Source organism: Hylobates moloch, unplaced genomic scaffold (assembly GCF_009828535.3).
Source record: "Hylobates moloch isolate HMO894 unplaced genomic scaffold, HMol_V3 SCAFFOLD_8, whole genome shotgun sequence".
Classification (NCBI taxonomy): domain Eukaryota; kingdom Metazoa; phylum Chordata; class Mammalia; order Primates; family Hylobatidae; genus Hylobates; species Hylobates moloch.
In genome coordinates this window covers 109,116,431-109,137,323 of record NW_026652283.1, presented here as the reverse complement: position 1 = coordinate 109,137,323, position 20,893 = coordinate 109,116,431, and the positions used below count along the sequence as shown (strand labels likewise).

The following is a 20,893-nucleotide window of genomic DNA, read 5'->3' as shown; positions in this document are numbered from 1 at the left end:
AATGGACCACATATAATGACAGTAGTCCCTTAAGATTGTACCAATATTTTGCTGTACCTTTCTATGTTTAGGTATATTTAGATATACAAATACTTACCATTATGTTACAGTTGCTTGTAGTATTCAGTACAGCAATATGCTGTACAGGTTTGCAGCCTAAGAGCAATAGACTAGACCATAGAGCAGGGGTCCCCAACCCCTGGGCAATGGTCCACCATAGGTCCATGGCTCATTAGGAACCGGGCTGCACAGCAGGAAGTGAGTGGTGGGCGAGTGAGCATTATAGCCTGAGCTCCACCCCCTGTCAGATCAGTGGTGGTGTTAGATTCTCACAGGAGCCTGAACCCTATTGTGAACTGTGCATGTGAGGGATCTAGGCTGCACATTCTTTCTGAGAGTCTAATGTTTGATGATCTGACGTGGAACAGTTTCATCTGGAAACCATCCCTTCTACTCCCCAGCCATGGAAAAATTCTCTCATGAAACCAATCCCTGGTGCCAAAAAAGTTGGGGACCTCTGCCATAGAGCCTAGGTGCCAAGTGTGTAGTAGGTTCTACCATCTAGGTTTGTGTAGGTACACTCTCCAGTGTTTGCACAATGATAGAATCACCTGACTCATTTCTCAGAATGTATTCCCATTGTTAAGCAAGACATGAAAGACATGACCAGATAAATAGTCTTGTGATTGCCTAAGTCTCACAAAATTGAACTTCTGATTATGAAGATTTGTGACTGTTTATATTTATAGTTTCATTCCTAGTTATTTGGGATCTGACTTCCCCTCAGCCCCAGAGAGATAGATAGATAGATATATAGCATGTCAGTGTCTCTTTCTGTCACTCTGTCACCCAGGCTGCATTGCAGTGGCACAATCATAGCTTACTGCAGCCTAGAACTCCTAGGTTCAAGCGACCCTACCTCCTCAGCCTCCCAAGTAGCTAGGACTTTAGGTATGTGCCAATATATCTGGCTGATTTTTAAACTTTTTGTAGAGATGAGCATCTTACTTTGTTGCCCAGGTTGGTCTTGAACTCCTGGGCTCAAGCAATCTTCCTGCTTGGGCCTTCCAAAGCACTGGGATGACTGGTGTAAGCCACCATGCCATGCCTAGCCAGCCCATTCTTTTAACTTAATTAAGTGGCCACAGACTAACATCTAGCAAATAATTGGCTTTGAAAGCAATGAATTTCTATATGAAGCACCTTATGAATTACAAAATAAATGCACTTTATAATCTTTTTCTGCTACCAAGATCACTGTTTCAGACAAAAGACAACATTAACACTTAAGATACCCATTTCAGTATTGTAAACGTAAACCACATTTGGGTGTAAATTATTAAAGGAAAAAAGTTGAGAGAAGAAATAGAAATAGTAGCAGAAATTTTAGGTTAATTTTTTTTTTTTTTTTTTTGAGACGGAGTCTCGCTGTCGCCCAGGCTGGAATGCAGTGGTGCGATCTCGGCTCACTGCAGGCTCCGCCCCCCGGGGTTCGAGCCATTCTCCTGCCTCAGCCTCCCTCGTAGCTGGGACTGCAGGTGCCCACCAGCTCGCCCGGTTAATTTTTTGTATTTTTAGTAGAGATGGGGTTTCACCGTGTTAGCCAGGATAGTGGTTAATTTTTAATCTAGGCAGATGAACTAACTCTAATGAAAGCTTTTTCTCCAAAGGTGAACCACTGCCACAGCCACCACCATTTCTGCCACTAGCACACATACAGGCGAAATATTTTATAATACAGAATAAGATTTAAAAAAAAAAGTCAGGAGCATGAATAAATTAATATTATTCCTCTCTTCATTAAAGGGCTCAGAGTTCATCGGGAGCTTTTTGTAGCAGCTTGGGCGCATGAGAGAGCTGTCTCCCATTTTAAAGAACAGGAAAGCACGTAGGGAGGAGAGGTTTGATTTTTGGAAGAGTCCTTTCCTAGAAGAGGATGATTTGGGTCTGCTCTCGAGGAATAAGAATCTGTGGAATAATGCTTTTTGACCTTTTCCTCGTTTGGTGTCACCCACCATGGCTACCACAGTTATATTTATGTTTTTGGGTCCTGGGAAATTCACATCTTCCACTTCTGGGAGATAAAAAAAAAAAAAGAGGGTTGGCTGAGTTTGGTAGCTCATGCCTGTAATCACAGCACTTTGGGAAGCCGAGGTGGGTGCATGTCTTTAGTCCAGGAGTTCGAGACAATCCTGGGCAACATGGTGAAACCCCGTCTTTACAAAAAATAAGAAAAAATTAGCCACGTGTGGTGGTGCATGCCTGTGGTCCCAGCTGTTTGGCAGGCTGAGGTAGGAGGGTCACTTGAGCCCAGGAGGTAGAGGTTGCAGTGAGCCGAGATTGTAGCGCTGCACTCCGGCCTGGGTGACACAGTGAGACCCTGTCTCAAAAAAAAAAAAAAAAAAAAAACAAAAGAAAGAAAAAGAGGTTTATTTTTGAATAGACTTTTACTCTCCACTGTATGTTGGCCAAATGCACTCTCTAAATTAGATGACCTGTATTGTTAGTGTACCCTAGAACTGTGGTCACATCTCAAGAAAACTCCTGGCTTCCCTCTGGTCTGGGTCCTCCTCCAGCGTCGTGCGGTGATGCTGAGGTGCATTTTTGACTTTGAGTCTGAGTCGTTGAAAAATGTATCTAGGCGACAAATGGTAGAAGCTTAATACTTCCTACATTTTTGACTGAGTTTTAAACAGTCCTGAAGATCGTTATCTTCCCACCAAACCTCCGATAAGTGCTGTGTAGGCATTTTAAATAAATCTTACGTTTTACTCAAAGGACTAGGTGGTTAATTCTGATTCTTTCACAAAAGAGACTTCCTCAGCTTCTCCTTTAATTTTTTCTTTTATTTAAAGTACCATTAATGTGCCAGTAACTCCAGTTATACTGTGAACTTTGTATACAGTATTTCATTTAATGCTCACAAGAACTCCATGAAGTAGGTATTATTGTTGTCCCCGTTTTACAGGTAAGGAAAGAGAGGCTAAATAGCATAATCAAATTTTCAAAGTTATGCAGCTGGTTAAGTGGCACAGCTGGAATTTGATCCCAGGGGCTGTTTCATTCCAGGACTCACTGTGTGATGCTGCAGAATAAGTTGATTTTAACAGAATTAGACACAAGTGGTGATGTAAGGGTAAGCTAATTGCATTCCCAAGTTTCACTAGCTGGCAGGGATATTGTTGCTTGTTATTGCAGGCCTAGTTTTTTTCTGCTGTGGTTAATAGTACGAGATAAACATAATTGAATATTTCTGATGTCCTGCGGGTTTACGGGATATTGATGGTGCTTGACTTCTCTTGTCGCAGGTGGCTGTGTTACTGCAATGTGCCACAGTTCTGCGACAGTCTACCTCGGTACGAAACCACACAGGTGTTTGGGAGAACATTGCTTCGCTCGGTCTTCACTGTTATGAGGCGACAACTCCTGGAACAAGCAAGACAGGAAAAAGATAAACTGCCTCTTGAAAAACGAACTCTAATCCTCACTCATTTCCCAAAGTAAGGGAGAGTTTTTGCTGGTCTTTGTTTGATCCCAGAGCTTGAGGTTGCTAAATACAATGCCAAAGCCTGCATAAATAACAAGATCAGAAATGATAGAAAAAGCATCCCAAGGGGGAGGGAGAAAAGACCCTCAGTTCCCTTTGTGAATCTTCTTGGGTATTTTCCAGTCCATTTATTAGCCTGACTTTGGGTTGACTGCTGTCATTGATCCCTTATCCCCTCCTCATCCTACCTGAGTCATTGTCTCTGACTCACATAGAAAGGGGCAGTGCTTTCTTTTGTATATTCAGCGGCCAGGAAGCTCTAGGAGGATGAGGGAGAATGTTTAGGTACATTTTCCAGCCACTCAGAAATGGTGCAAAAGAACTTAAGTGGCTTTTTTTTTTTTCCATTCAATTTCTCCAACTTTTTCTAAGCACTGGTGAACCATCCCTGCCTCAGCTATAGTAGACTTGCCCCCACTCTTTAGAAACTAGACTGCAAAAGCAGGGATGAAGAGGAATAGAGAGCTCCTTCAGCGTGATGAACCTCTATACTAAATTTCTTGTAGAATAGGCATACTTTGGTGCTCCTTGCTTCTTGCACCTGTCAGAGCTCCAAGGCATAAATGATCATTTAAATATTTTAAAAAGAAGGAAATGCTTCAAAGCAATAGAAAGTTGCAGTGCTGCACCATTGGCCTTGGAAATGCATTTTTAATGCTAAGAACCAAAAATGTAAGCTAAGAGGTTGGATGCTGGTGAGATAGGCCAAGGGTGCAGTTGATGACTTCTCATGGAGCAATAACAGCGAGAAATGAATGAGACAGTTAATTTTGTGGTTGTCATTCACCTAGATCAGCGCTTGGTCAGGAAGGTAAAAGGCGTCATTTGAAAAGGCTGGCTAGGTATGATACAGCCTTCCTTCCCCATGCCATTCTGAACTGCTGATGTAGAGAATAGAATCTGAGAGGAGTATTCTTTGATCAAAGATTGATGAAACACTATTTTGTTTGAGAAACTAGATTTTTATTATTCAGATAGTATTATTAGATTACGGAATTTTTGTCTCAGTAAAGATAGAGTTTTAATTCATAACAATAAATTAGGTTCAAAACAACAACAATAAAATGGTTTTCTGATAGAAATTGACTGAAGATTCCTTGGCAGTTTAACCCAAATCCTAAACCTTAGATAGATGTCATGAGTAATTCTGATGGGCTTTGGCCAAACACCCAATATTTGCACATATATTTCAACAACCTGATTGTCCAATTTTTCTTTAGAGAACCAGTACATGAGACTAAGTCATGACATGAACATTTTGTTGTCCTCTGTGGAGGGAGATTCTGAAGCACTTAAACTGCATTTTGGATGTTGCCCCCAGAATGGGTTACGAAATTAGGGCACACTCATGTATTTCAGTGTCTTTTAACTGATGTAAGTAAGCTCCTTTCCTTAGAGATTGAAGCAGCTTTCTTACTTATGTATCTATTACATTTGCCATATAAGCAGCATTTTATGTTTTCAGGTGATAGTTGTCATTCTGTCTCTGAGTCAAGGGACAAAGAAGACTCCTCCCTTCCCAACACCTGTTATGGTATTTAAAGAGAAATTTTAGTTACTTTGCATAATAACTTTTTTTTTCCATAACAAATTCATTTTGCTTCTTGCAGACATTTGCTAATTATAGTGTGTTTTGTTCCCTCAGCCCATAGTTCTGGCATGCTTATGCCAGGAGCTAAAACATCAATGCTACCTTCTTTTCTTCTCTATTACTAATGGTGGGGTAAAACTACCACCCACTTCTCCTTTTAAATCCCTTTTCACCGAATATGACAACATTTAAGGCTATTGGGGATTTATACCTACAGTTTTGGCAGCAGAACCACACATGTTGAAGCCTGAGGTATTATTTGAGTCTTGGGCACCGTTTCAGAGTGAGAGCTGGGACTGGCTTCCCAGCACCCAGGGAGGTCTCTGCAATTCTCAGATGCGTTTTCAGGGCTTACATTCTTATCTTCCTATTCTTTATATGTGCTGCCTTTTTTTCTACTTGGCTTTAACCTGTGCTTCTTTCCCCATTCACCTATTTACAAAGTGTTTGTTTTTTTTTTTTTTTTTTAAGTTGTGTATCTATATTTCATTCTAAAAGTGAAGAAAATTTGGTTCAGGGAAAAAATGAAGAAGACGACCACTGATAGCTTCACCACTCTGAACTATTTTTAGTGCTTTTAGATATTTCTGTTTTTTCCCCCATTTATTGGTGAAAAAAATTCAGTAAGCCTCAGAGGGACTTAGGTATCTGTATTTCTTTTTTCTTTTTTCTCTTTTAATTTTTTATTCTTTTTAAATCACCTGCCCTATTCTGGTAAGCATCTGTACTTCTAATAAGGTTTCCAGATGATTTCTGTGGGTTGCCAAAACTTGAGATCCATTTGGTTTAAAGTTAGCATAGTAATTAATCACTGGTTCCAATCCTGATCCTGCCATTTACTAGTTGTGGGAATTTGACCCAAATATTTAACTTCTCTGTGCCCTAGTTTCTTCATCTGTGAAATGGGTATGAATTTTATCTCATAGGGTTGTTATAAAGATCAAGTGAGTTAATATACATCAACCACTTACAACACTGCCTATCATGCAGTAAGAGCTGTATATGTGCATGACAAATAAAAATAGAATATATAACTCACAGGGTTGATGTGAGGATTCAGTAAGAAGTTCTTAGAGCAGTGCAGGCACAAAGCAAGCATTCAATAAATATTAGTAACTTTTGTGATGGTAATGGCAATGACAGTGCAGCTATATGGAGGGCTGAAATCGTGCTCTGAGATTCACTGAGGAAGATTAATGCATTTCTACTGATGTGATTCATAGTCTGTATCCTATGTTGTGTTAAGCTATGCAGGGTCAAAAGAGTAAACATTTGTATAATGCATTTCTGTATTTGAATATACCAGGGCTGCCCAACTAAATCATAACGTGAGTTGTAATTCTCCATTATATTTCTGATTGAAGGTTTGAGACACTGATGTTAAGGTGATTGCCACAGATGATTAGGGCTGTTGTCCTTACAGTGGTTTTTTTTTTTAAATCTTATTGCTGTTACTCTTGTGTCTAGATTTCTGTCCATGCTAGAAGAAGAAGTTTATAGTCAAAACTCTCCCATCTGGGATCAGGATTTTCTCTCAGCCTCTTCCAGAACCAGCCAGCTAGGCATCCAAACAGGTAAGTTTCCTTTTATATAAATCAGAGAACAACCAGGAAGTCCAACCTGAAGTGTAAGTTGCAGTTCACTGTAATGACCACTGCCTTCAAAATATAGAACAGTGGTCTCCTTCCAGACAAATTCCCTTGTACCTCTCTATAGTGCATTCATAGTCCTACCTCCAGCTCTGGCAACCAGTGATCTGTGTTTTTGTTCTTACAGTTTTGCCTTTTCCAGAATGTTATGGGAGTGGAATCATATAGTAGATAGCTTTTTGAGACTGATAACTTTAATTCAGCATAATGCATTTGAGAGGTGATTTTTGAAAAAGGTTTTCATCTAGACCTCAAGTTTAGGTGTGAATATAACTAAATCCCTACAAACCAAAGTACCAGTGAATGAGGAATTTTATTTGAATCATACTCTTTTTGTTTGAGCTCATTACCAAAATCTCGTCAAAAACGTGTTTGTGTCCTTTTTTTTTTTTCTAACCTGAGATCATAATTTCATGTATCTCTGGTCCAAAACCTGTAATGCTTTGGGGCCTGTCTATGCCTATTACATGTTTCTTCTACAGTTGAGCAGTCAGCATTTAGTGGACATGTTTTCTGTGGTTACTGGACATATCCTTTGCATTGCTCCCTCTGTACCTGTGCTATTCACTTTACCTGGGATTTGATCTCACCTAACTTTCAAATGGCATTTCTTCTGCAAACTCTTCCCTACGTTCTCCCATCCCCTCTAGCAAGGACTGGATCTCTTTTCTTCTAGACTTTCATAGAGCCTTGAATATATCCTATCCATGGTTCTCAAACATGGCTGCACAATGGAATCACCCATGGAATTTGAAATGCACTGTATACTGTTTTCTGAGTCCCATTCTAAGAGAGTGTGAGATTATTGTCCTGGGGTGTGGCCTGGACGTTGGGACTTTTAAAAAGCTCCCCAGGTAATTTTAATGTGCAGCAACATTTGAGAATGACTGTTAGACAATACTCACCTCATATTATCCTAGCCCCTTTTTTTCTGTATGTCTTTTATCTCCTGTGAATGCAGCTTTTTGATGGTCAGAGACCCAGTTTTGTCACAATAACTGATACATTTATTAAGTGCTTGGCTAAGACACTTCCTTGGTATCTTTAAGCCTTTTCACAAACCCTGGGAAGTTGGAATTATGATCTCCTTTACATGGTTGAGGAAATAGAAGCTCAGGGAGGAGCAACAAATTGCCCAGGATAGACCTTGCAAGTGATGGAATTGGGTTTCACATCTGTATCTAATTCCTAAATATTACACTGTATTAAGAGAGCCAGAACTCTAACCACTACATCACACCATCTTGGTGTGTGCTGCCACTATACAGCATACACTTGTGGAAGGAATGAGTGAAGAACGGTTTCCTCCCTCAGGCAGTGGGGGACCAAAGTTATTCAGCAGGATCAACATAGTTCTCCTTTGGTGGGTCTGTGGAGAGGATTTCTCTGTGTGTGAAAACTCCCCTTGACCCTTGTTTGCTCAAAATTCTCCAATCTGCTCAACTTCCAGCCACATTGTTTTCTGGCATAGTACAGGATGGAGAAGGAAGAGGTTGTTGTCTGTGACCCCATGGGAATTTTATTCTTTTTTCTGTGGCTAAGGTTGTCACCAACTTAAGTTGGCTTGTACACTTTAGTATTACCTGAAGCCATCAGAAGTGGGCTGTCTTCTCTTGTTCTACTGTAATTGCAATGTGTTCTCTTGGGGGAAAAGAAGAGTGTAATCATCTACTTAATTAGCATGTCTTCGTATCGATGCAACTGTGATAAATGACATTCATAAGGATGGACCTGAAATTTTACAAGGTAATCAGATGTCTTCTGAATCACCAGAGCATTCTCTTTGTTCAGAATAACTCCAGTATGCTTTGAAATTCAGAAGGCCTATATATTGGGAGAAAAAAACATAGAACCCGGCACTTTAGTATATTCTGATTTTTGACAAACCACTGGCTATTCAGTTAGAAGTGCTATGGGCGGCTGGGCGCGGTGGCTCACGCTTGTAATCCCAGCACTTTGGGAGGCCAAGGCGGGTGGATCACGAGGTCAGGAGATCGAGACCATGGTGAAACCCCGTCTCTACTAAAAATACAAAAAAATTAGCCGGGCGTGGTGGCGGGCGCCTGTAGTCCCAGCTACTCGGAGAGGCTGAGGCAGGAGAATGGCGTGAACCCGGGAGGCGGAGCTTGCAGTGAGCCGAGATTGCGCCGCTGCACTCCAGCCTGGGCGACAGAGCGAGACTCCGTCTCAAAAAAAAAAAAAAAAAAAAAAAAAGAAGTGCTATGGGCTGGTATCTGTCTTGCTTGGTTTACTTATTTTATTGCCTTCTTGGCTGCTGGGAATGTCCTGGTTGACTGAACTGTGACTGTGTTGAAACGTAGATGAACATTCTCTCTGACAATTGTCTGTACTGCCATGCTGTGTCCTGTATGTGACCACTGTTATTGAGAATGTCTGTACCCCTTGTCACCTCTCACCTCATCAGCTGCCAGTCAGCAACACAGCTAGCAAAGCAGCATCCTACTTTGTACAATGGCCTTTTCTAAAATACAAAAACAAAAAAACCCTTTTTGTTTGGAAATACTATCAAACTCACGGAGTTACAAGAAGAGGACAAAGAAATCCTGTATATTTTATATGCTTTACTTGGTTAGAAAGCAATTGTTAACATTTTGCCATCCTTGCTTTATTATTACCCTTTCTCTATCCCTTCTTTTTCTCTTTTATTCGCTCTCTACTCTTCCCCTAAGTTATTTACATATATATATATATAAAATAATTTAGGAGAAAGAAATTAAATATATATAAAATATATATTTTTAATTTATATATAATATATAAATATATTTACATATGTAAATATATAATATATTATTTATATATAGGTATATGTATTTTCTCCTAAGTGTGTGTGTGTGTGTGTGTGTGTGTGTGTATATATGTATATATAAAACTTAGGGGAGGAGTAGAGAGAGAGAAAAAAACAGAAAGAGAGAGCTATGTAGGCCAGGCGTGGTGGCTCACACCTGTAATCCCAGCACTTTGGGAGGCTGAGGCAGGCAGATCACCTGAGGTCAGGAGTTTGAGACCAGCCTGCTCAATGTGGCAAAACCTCATCTCTACTAAAAATACAAAAAATTAGCCAGGAGTTGTGGCAGGCACCTGTAATCTCAGCTACTCAGGAGGCTGAGGCAGGAGAATAGCTTGAACCAGGGAGGCAGAGGAGGTTGCAGTGAGCCAAGATCACACCACTGCACTCCAGCCTGGGCGACAAAAGCGAAACTTTGTCTCAAAAAAAAAAAAAAGAGAGAGAGTGAGCTATATATATAATATATATATTTATATGTCATATATAAATACAAATAATATATATTATATATATTTTTTCTCTTAGATTAGTTGAAAGTTACAAACATCATGCCCCTTTAGTGATTTTGATGTCTCTCATATATTCTCTAACATAAAACATGCCCCTTTAGTAATTTTGATGTCTCTCATATATTCTCCAACATAAAAACTGTAGTTTTCCATCAGCAAATTTAACATTGATATAGTATTGTTATCTAAGCTATATACTGTCCTCTGTTTTTGCCTCTTGTCTCAATAATGTGGTTTATTGCAATTTTTCCATTGCATCAGGAGGCATATTATGTTGGCTTGTCCCATCATTGTTGGTATTAAGTTGGATCACATGGTTCTGGTGGTGGTCACCAGCTTTCTCCACTGCAGTATTACCACCTTTCCTTTTTAATCAAAAAAATACTTTTGTGGGGAGATATTTTGAGATTGTATAAATATCTTGTCTTCATCAAAATTATACTCACAGGGTTTAGCCTACACACATGATCTTCCCCAAATCAGTTATCATATGGTGGCTGCCAAATAGTGATTTTTTTTTTTTTTTTTACTAACTTCCATCATTCTGTCCTTATTTTTTTGTTGGTATTCTTGAGCTTTCCTCATCTCCACTAATTTATTTATGTATTTATTTATTATTTTATCAATATAGACTCAGATATCCTTATTCTATTTATTGAGTTATAATCCCTACTGTCTTTACTATCTTGATGCGTGTGGCTTATGTTTTAAAGATGACTTATTTTGTGGCATTGGGCAGGATTGGGGTGGTCCCATGTGCACTTCGTTTCTTGTTGCCTAAGAAAGGAGTCAGTCATCTAACACCTTCTTCTCCTTTTGCTGGTGCAGTTATCAATCCACCTCCTGTGGCTGGGACAATTTCATACAATTCAACCTCATCTTCCCTTGAGCAGCCAAATGCAGGGAGCGGCAGTCCTGCCTGCAAAGCCTCTTCTGGACTTGAGGCAAACCCAGGTAAGCTCTTAAGAGGGTATAAGAGAGGGCTGTGACTTGCTGCAGGAGCTCCATTACCTGAGGAGTGCAAAAGGTAGACCTGAACCAAGTACAGATTGTGCTTGTCCAGGATTTTAACGGCTAGAAATAACTTTGTATTAGGCTTTTGGCTGTACTGGTTAGTTATTGCCATCTTAAAACTGTAATAACTTATTGTCATAGCTCACTCATCTGGTGTGTTGCCTGAGAGTTGGCTGATTTCAGCTAGTCTCACTCAATCTTGGCTGGGCTTGCTTGCAAGTTACCCATTGATTATAATCTCTGTTTTGGGCTTGGCTTGGCTAGAGCACTTGAGCTGAAGCAACTCTGTTTCACATATTTCTCGTAATTTTCCTGGGACTATTGGGCTACCCGGAACATGTCCTTCTTGTGATGGGAGAGGGCAGGAAGAAATACACAGTCTCTTGAAGCCTAGGCTCGGAACTTGTAAACCATCACTTCTGCCACATTCTTTTTTTTTTCCTTTTCTTTTTATTTGAGATGGAGTCTCACACTGTCACCCTGGCTGGAGTGCAGTGGTGCAATCTCAGCTCACTGCAACCTCCGCCTCCTGGGTTTAAGTGATTCTCCTGCCTCAGTCTCCTGAGTAGCTGGGATTACAGGTGCCCACCACCATACCTGGCTAAATTTTGTATTTTTAGTGGAGGTGGGTTTTTGCCATATTGGTCAGGCTGGTCTCAAATTCCTGACCTCAGGTAATCCACCTGTCTCGGCCTCCCAAAGTGCTGGGATTATAGGTGTGAGCCACCATGCCCTGCTGATTTCTGCCTCATTCTCTCATCCAAAGCAAGTCACATAGTTGAACTCAGAGTTGAGAGGTGGAGAAGTGGAAAAAGGTAGTCTATTCCTTTCGTAGGAATAACTGCAAAGTCACATGGCAAAGAGCGTAGATACCAAGAGGGTAAAGAATTTGGCCATTAATATAATCTACCACACGGGCAAAAATATCTCTTGATCCTAGAAGCATTTCACAGTTAGAGAATGTTTTGAAGGTTGCATTTCTGTCCACAGACTTGACATCAGACAAATCTTGCATGTGACCAAATTTTTAAATAAAAGAAGTACCATGAAAGAGGGAAAGAAGAGGACCTTATAATATAAGAAGTATCATATATTTAGCATATGCCAGCATTCCCTTTCACTTCCAAGGGAGATATCACTAATCCATGCAGAAACTCTTTACCAGTGAGCTTGGATTCAGCCTCAGATTTTTTTTAAAAAATCATAAACACCATTAGTAGTCTGACAAGCAGAGGGCATATCAAGTACAAACCCCAGCTATGAAATAAATAGTTTTCAGCATTACTCTTAGGGAATCATGGAATTTGAGGACTTATTGGTCAGATGTCTGAAAATATTGTTACTTGTCTCCAAAAACAAACAACAAAAGAATTGTAAAAAAAAAAAGAACTCGACAAAAGTCATTTAGTAAATAATATGTAATATTTCTGGAAGAATCTTCTACAGTCGAGTTACTTTATATTGTTCTGCTCCTTTTCAACTAGAGATAGTGAGAATGCTATGGGGAGAATGTTATATTGAGATAGCAGTGGGATTCACATGTGAGGAAATAAATTAGATCTAGACATCTTAAAAATTCAAAAAATTTACTTGGAAAAATAAGTGCATGTTATGTCTGGAAAAAACTGGAAAAACCAAACATGAGACTAGAAAGGAGAAAAAAACTACCATGCATTCTCATGAGGAAAGTGGAAGAAAGTTCTCTCTGCCTTTGCATGGCCTGTCCTATTGTGTGGAATGGTGAGATTGCATCTACTTGATAGGCTAGTGGCCCTGCTCACTTTGTGAGGCATCATTTTAAGGCAAAAAAGCATTGTAAGAGATAAAGTGTGTCATTTTGTAATAAAAAATTAAATCCATAATTTTGTTTATTAAAAATAAAACAATTTATGGTATATTTCAAATATATAATATATAGATATATATATACATAATATATATGCATACATACACATATACATACATGTGTGTGTGTGTATAGCCAAGCCCAGCACAGAGATTCCAATCAGTGGGTAGACTCATGAGCAAGCTTGCCAAGATTGAATGAGATGAGCTGAAATCAGCCACCCATCAGGAAACATACTAAATGAATGAGCTATGATAGTAAGTTATTATGGTTTTAAGACTCATTTGGGGTTGGTTTATTACATAGCAATAACTAACCAATAAAGCCCAAAGCCTAATGCAAACTGATTTCTGTACATATATGGTGGGGTGCCGGGGGGCGGTGGGGGGGGGGTGGAATTAACATGACTACAAGGAGAAATAAATCAACCAACTGCTGAGGGTTTAAACAAACAACTGAGTAATTCATAGGTCAGACAGACAAAAATATCAGTAAGGCTCTTACTGATATCCATACAACATGATCAATAAGCTTGAGCTAATGGAGTTATAGAGATCAAAATATGAAAGTACACATTCTTTCCGAGAAGACACTGCACATTTACAGAAGATTGGTCTTATTTTAGGCCTTAAGGTAAAAATTTCAATACATTTTGACATTTTGGTGTCATATGGACCATGTTCTCTGACCTCGAAGAGACTATATTAGAGAGTACTAACAAACAATAGCTAGAATCACCCCTTTGCATTTACAGATGAGGGAACATGTGCCTTAATATTTCATGTATCTAGTTAAAAATCATCATAGAAAGTAGAAAATATTCAGAATGAATTGGGTTGGCAGTTATTGTGAGCTCACAATAGCTCTCTTTCCTGTCTTCCTTTGTCACCCCTTCCCCTGGTGGTAAAGATAGAGTTGACCTCCGTACCCATCAGTGCTGTTAGAAAATTAGTTGGCATGTATTATTTGTTTTGTGTTTAGAACCACCCATTGTTTGCCTTTTATTTTGATCATCATAGGAGAAAAGAGGAAAATGACTGATTCTCATGTTGTAGAGGAGGCCAAGAAACCCCGAGTTATGGGGGATATTCCGATGGAATTAATCAACGAGGTTATGTCTACCATCACGGACCCTGCAGCAATGCTTGGACCAGAGGTCAGCAGGGTAAACCTGGGCAGCCAGCTGGTAGACCTCTTCTGCTCTCCTGGCCACTCCAGCTGTCAGAAGTGGGGATGCTAATGCTGAGAGTTAACATGTTATGCTACCCTGGTTTGCATTTAACCTGGTGGTCAGTGTGGAGAGGGCAGGAACAACTGATCAAGAGGTAATTCCCCTTGATGAATATCACATCACAGGTCCACGTACTAATAATCTCACAGTTGGAGGCATCGTTCCCAGCTTTTTCTCTTGAAAAATTTCAAGCCCTCATAAATGTTGCAAAAATTCTGTGATAAAAATCCATAGACTCTTTACTTAGATTCAGCAGTTAACATTAGGCCACATTTGCTTTCTCTCTTTCTCTCTGCGCCTCCCCATATGCTCCTTTTCTTTCTCTCCCCTTTCCCCATGAACCATTTGGAACCATTTCGGAATTAAAAACACATGTCATAATACTTCACCCCTAACTATTTTTGCATGTACTGTATCTCATAAGGAAGCTATTCTCTTACATAACCACAATGCAGTCATTACTCTTAGAAAATTTAGCATGGTTACAATATTTTCTAATACAGGGTTGGTGAATTACAGCCTGCAAGCCAAATCTGGTCCACTGGCTGTTTTTTTCAAATAAAGTTTTATTGAAACATATTCTCTGCAGCTGTCTTTGCATTACAACAGTAAATTTGAATAATTGAGACAGTGAATGTGTGGCTTGCAAAGTATGAAATATTTGTCTGGCTTTTCACTGAAAAGTTTGCTGACCTCTGGCCTAATATAAAACCGTATTTAAATTTCCCATATAGCCGGATGATGTCCGTTATAACCTTTGTTGTTGTTGAAGGATCAGTTAGGGATTGTGCATTGCATTTAATTCTTATCTCTTCATTTGTTTAGTCTCCTTTAAAACAACTCCCCAGCCCTGTTTTGGTCTTTTGCAGCACTGCCATTGGTGAAGAGTCTTGGTCGCTAGTTTTGTATAAGGTCCCTCTTTTTGGATTTGTTGATTGTTTACTAAGGATTAGATTCAAGTAAAGCATTTTTGGTAAAAATGCTGCTGTCATCTCATTGCCTTGCATCTGAGGGCATGCAAGGCAATGACATTTCTTAAGACATGCCTGTCTTAAGACATTTCTGACAGCTTCCAGGAAATGAAGAAATGGCTTGGAGATTATATTACAATGTTAATTTTCAATTTGTCATGTTTTCTTAAGTATTTATTTTATGATATTGAGGATACTTCAGAGAACCAGAATGTTGTAATAGAAAAATCTCTTCCTAAAATTGATCTTTCCATTTCCTTCTGGATATCCGGTCTGTGAAGGCTTAAGACTATAGTTTTTTTAGGGATTTAGTAACATTACAGATTAGCTGAGTTTAGGTTTTTTCAGCTATAAAATGGGGATTTGTACTAGTCTATTGCATTGCTACAAAGAAATACCTGAGACTGGGTAATTTATTTTTTTAAAGAAGAACTTTAATTGGCTCACAGTTCTGCAGACTGTACAAGAATGGCATCGGCATCTGCTCAGCTTCTAGCGAGGCCTCAGGGAACTTTTACTCATGGTGCAGGGTGAATTGGGAGCAGGCACGTCACAAGGTGAGAGAGGGAACAAGAGAGTGAGGAGGAGGAGCCAGACCCCTTTAAACCACCAAATCTCATATGAACTAACTGAGCAATAACTCATTCATCAACAAGGGGATGGTGCTAGGCCATTCACGAGGGATGTGCCCTGATGATCCAACACTTCCCACTAGGTCCCACCTCCAGCATTGGAGTTTGCATTTCAGCATGAGATTTGGAGGGGGCACACATTCAAACTACATCAGGATGCAGTCACATGTTTCAAAATATTTTGGATATGTTAATATTTAGTAGTGTACTAGAGCTGGCGCGTACTGGAATGCACAAGAAAATTGTTAAATTTTCAGGAGTTTTGTGAGCTGGTTGTTCCACATGTTGGTAGCTTGAAATTGACTATCGTGGCACCTGGTTACCTGGATAGCCAGTTCTGGACTAATGAAGTGTCACCAGTTAGGGCCTTCCTTCCCTGAAGAGCTGTTTGTGGAGCATTTACTTGCAAACCACTAGGCAGATTAAATAAGATGGGGAGCATAAGTGCTGGCAAATGGTTGTGCTTCCAGCTGTGGTTGAGTGTAGGTCAACAGATATTCTCTGGAAAGAAAACTGTTCTTTAAAAAGAGGTGTTAAGAATATATGCATGAGGCCGGGCGCGGTGGCTCAGCCTGTAATCCCAGCACTTTGGGAGGCCGAGACGGGTGGATCATGAGGTCAGGAGATCGAGACCATCTTTGCTAACATGGTGAAACCCCGTCTCTGCTAAAAAATACAAAAAATTAGCCGGGTGCGGTGGTGGGCACCTGTAGTCCCAGCTACTCGGGAGGCTGAGGCAGGAGAATGGCGTGAACCCAGGAGGCGGAGCTTGCAGTGAGCCGAGATAGCGCCACTGCAGTCGGGCCTGGGCGAAAGAGCAAGACTCCGTCTCAAAAAAAAAAAAAAAAAAGAATATATACGTGAGTGCTACTATTGGGCCTGTAATGAGAATTTGAATCTGTCATCTTAAGGGTCCTTAAAGCTCAGCTGGAGAGGATTCCTTTAAGCCAGAGGTTGGCAAACTATAACCCACAGGCCACATTTTGTCTGCTTACTGTATTTTTAAATAAAGTTTTATTGGAACAGTACTGCACCCATTATTTAACATATTGTCTGTGGATGCTTTTGCATTATAGCAGAAGAAGGAGTAGTTGTGACAAAGACCTTATGGCTCACAACGTCTAAAATATTTTCTATCTGGCCCTTCACAGAAAAGTTTGCTGGCCCCTAATCTACACTGAATATCATCCATGTACACATATAATACTCCAATTTCTCAAAATGCTTTACCTGCCTTTTCTGTCTTGTCTTCATAACTTGTATGTGTATGTGTCTCTGTGTGTATGTGTGCACACATGTGTGTATTTAGGACTCTGAAAATGCACAAATGTGTATCTTATTAGAACAAAGATGAGAAGCTTGGATGTGTCCCGTCCCCACTGTCTTGAGAGAATAGCTCTGTGTAATTTTTTCCTGTCTCTTGCATCTCAGACCAACTTTCTGTCAGCACACTCGGCCAGGGATGAGGCGGCAAGGTTGGAAGAGCGCAGGGGTGTAATTGAATTTCACGTGGTTGGCAATTCCCTCAACCAGAAACCAAACAAGAAGATCCTGATGTGGCTGGTTGGCCTACAGAACGTTTTCTCCCACCAGCTGCCCCGAATGCCAAAAGAATACATCACACGGCTCGTCTTTGACCCGTAAGTGGTACTTTCTGTTCCTTCTTCCTTATTTCCTTTTTAAATGAAAGAGGAACTGCTTAGTTAGTGAAAGTCAGCCATAGTCATCCACCGAATACTACTGCTCCTGTCTTGCTGTGGATACAGAGCTACACCAAGCTAATTTTCATGTCTGAAAGTGCTAAGATTAATTTTCAACAATTTACAAATTTTCTTGTTAATGATAATGAAACTTTATATTTTACATTGCTGATGACTATCCTGTGCTTCATTCTTTATAGCAGTGAGAGAATGTAACACTAAGATGTTCTGCTTTTTTCATAATCAAAATATTGGTTTTGGTATCTTAACTAGGTGCCATTATTGCCCATGTCTGTGGGCAATTGTTGGGATATAAGACATGTTAACTTTGAAAATCCATTGCTTAAAATAAAAAAAAAAAACTAGGCTGAGCTGGTGGCTCATGCCTGTAATCCCAGCACTTTGGGAGGCTGAGGTGGGAGGATCACCTGAGGTTGGGAGTTTGTGACCAGCCTGACCAACATGGAGAAACCCAGTTTCTACTAAAAATACAAAATTAGCTGGGCCTGACGACACATGCCTGTAATCACGGCTACTTGGGAGGCTGAGGCAGGAGAATTGCTTGAACCCAGGAGGCAGAGGTTGTGGTGAGCCGAGACCGTGCCATTGCACTCCAGCCTGGGCAACAGAGCGAAACTCCTTTTCAAAAAAAAAACAAAAAACAAAACCCACAGAACCCTAAAGAACTAAACTTCTCTAATTGAATTTATTTTAACATACATAGCCCAGTAGCCTATGGGGACTGTGATCCATGCCTGTCACAATTCAGAGTGATGCTTTAGACAGAGGGAAGGATTCCATAATGCAGAGTTTTGCAAATTGTATATGTAAATTTTAAATTCTTTTTCATAATGTTTCTGTAAGATTTTGGAGTAAGACTTAACTCTTCAGAGACACATACCATGTTTGCCCATGACTTCCTGCTCTCCCCGACCCCTCCTTTGCATTGGCTGTGCCAGTTCCAGAGCACCTCCGTACATACTGTATTCTCTATTTGTAAACCTCAGGCACTTCTTAGGTGACTGGTATTTTGTTCTGATGGGAGTGCTGACGACTTCTTGTGCAGGCAACCTAGCTCTAGAAAGTTCAGGTAAAAGGATGGTCTAACGAGATAGGGACTACATGAAGGAAGTTTCTTTAGAAGCTTAGGACATGTCCCTCTTTCTTAGTTGGTTAATAAGGAACACCCCAAAAAGTATATTTATATAACTAGGATAGGTAAAACTTTGACATAATCTTATTCTTTCAGGAAACACAAAACCCTTGCTTTAATTAAAGATGGCCGTGTTATTGGTGGTATCTGTTTCCGTATGTTCCCATCTCAAGGATTCACAGAGATTGTCTTCTGTGCTGTAACCTCAAACGAGCAAGTCAAGGTAAGGGTAAACCCAAGGTCTTAGAAGAAAAGCAGAATGTGGGGCTTCTCACTAAGTCCTGCAGAGCTTGGGAAGATCTCTCTATGCCATGTCCAGAGAAGGTTCAAAGTGGAGTTAAGGACTTTCTGGGAATAGTCCTCTCACTCCAATGGTCTCCAACCTTTTTGGCACCAGGGACTGGTTTCACGGAAGACAATTTTTCCATGGGTCAGATTAGGGCTATGGTTTTGGGATCAAACTGTTCCAGCTCAGATCATCAGGCATTAGTTAGATTCTCATAAGGAGCAGGCAACCTAGATCCCTTGCACGCTTAGTTCACAATAGGGTTTGCACTCCTATGAGAGTCTAGTGCCACCACTGATCTGACAGGAGGCAGAGCTCAGGCGATAATGCTTACTTACCTGCCGCTCACCTCCTGCTGTGTGGCCTGGTCCCTAACAGGCCACGGACGGTAATGGTCTAGGGGTTGGGGACCTCTGTCTCACTGTGAGTGTATGTGTATGTGTGTGAGGAGAGTAAGTGGTTTCACCTACCAACAAGTAGGGTTGTACCAAGGCTTTGTTGGACTTTGGGGCAAGGTACCAGGATACTGTACAATTTCAATATGTAACTCAAGTGTAGTCTATAGCAAATGAAGGGATATTTGAAAAATAGATCTCAGTGTTCAGTGTTAGTTTACAAATACATACAAACATGTAATCACAATTAGTGACACTGAACTACTGGAAAGGATATGGTTAATGTGGATTAGAAAGATGATTTAGGCAGCTTACACTTCAGAAAGATTTCTTATGACCTTGTCCCTAAGGGAAAACAAGGACTAAAGAAATTCTTTAAGGGAAGTCATGAAATTCTATAAGGGAAGTCATGTAAATTTATGAATAAATTTCAGAAGTTATTCTTATAGGGTTTGGCATGTGTTGGAGTGTCTTTTTGTTTTGTTTTGTTTTTTATGTTGCTAATTTACCTTCCCAGTTGTCTTTGGCTTAGGTCCCTTCCTTTCCGGGAACTGTGTCCGTGTTTTATTGGTATTGCAGTTGGTGTCGCAGTCTGGCGAGAATAAACTAGATTCTGAATTGACAGAAAGAGCTCTCATCTAGACCTTGTCCTGTTCTACTTTCTTGCTTTTAAGAAAAGGGAACCAGAAAACGTGTCCTTAGAATGTTATTCATTTAGGGCTGGGCAGTGGCTCACAGCTGTAATCCTAGCACTTTGGGAGGCCGAGGTGGGTGGATCTCCTGAGATCAGGAGTTTGAGACCAGCCTGACCAATGTGGTAAAACCCCGTCTCTACTAAAAATACAAAATTAGCTGGGTGTGGTGGCACATGCCTGTAGTCCCAGCTGCTTGGGAGGCTGAGGCAGGAAAGTTGCTTGAACCCGGGAGGCTGAGGTTGCAGTGAGCCAAGATCACACCACTGCACTCCAGCCTGGGCAATGAGAGCGAAACTCCATCTCAGAAAAAAAGAAAAAAAAAAAAAGGATGTTATTCATTTAGGATTTTCATGGGTGGATTAAAGATTAGCAGCTCAGGATGATTGAGATGGCTGCTGAGAAAAATTACTTGAAGGTCTAAAGCAATGTGTCCAATAGAGATATAAAGCAACCTGCAAATATGAGGTTATAAAAGCACACATATTATGTGCTTTTAAATTTTCTAGTAGTTATATATATATTTTTTAAAAAGCAAGTGGAATCCAGTGAAATTAATTTTGGAAATTTATTTTACCCATATATCCAAAGTATTATTAATATAACTGCAACAGGCATTCAATGTCCCGAAGAATTATGGAGACCTTTTTACATTACGTTCTTTGTTCTGTACTGTCTTTTTTTTTTTTTTTTTTTTTTTTTTTTTGAGACAGGTTCACACTCTGTTGCCCAGGCTGGAGTGCAGTGGTGCGATCTTGGCTCACTGCAACCTACGCCTCACGGGTTCAAGTGATTCTCCCACCTCAGCCTCATACGTAGCTGGGAGCTATAGGCACATGCCACCATGCCCAACCAATTTTTGTATTTT

General features: G+C 40.2%; 1 protein-coding gene across 1 annotated transcript in view; it reads left to right on the top strand.

The window, feature by feature from the left end:
* Positions 1-20,893, top strand: part of KAT2B (lysine acetyltransferase 2B) — a 111,874-nt gene that overhangs the window by 66,103 nt on the left and 24,878 nt on the right. The window contains exons 6-11 of the mRNA XM_032162318.2: positions 3,309-3,500; positions 6,606-6,712; positions 10,934-11,059; positions 13,985-14,121; positions 17,231-17,439; positions 18,749-18,875. Coding sequence (XP_032018209.1) covers positions 3,309-3,500; positions 6,606-6,712; positions 10,934-11,059; positions 13,985-14,121; positions 17,231-17,439; positions 18,749-18,875 — 898 coding nt within the window. The remainder of the gene's footprint in view (positions 1-3,308; positions 3,501-6,605; positions 6,713-10,933; positions 11,060-13,984; positions 14,122-17,230; positions 17,440-18,748; positions 18,876-20,893) is intronic.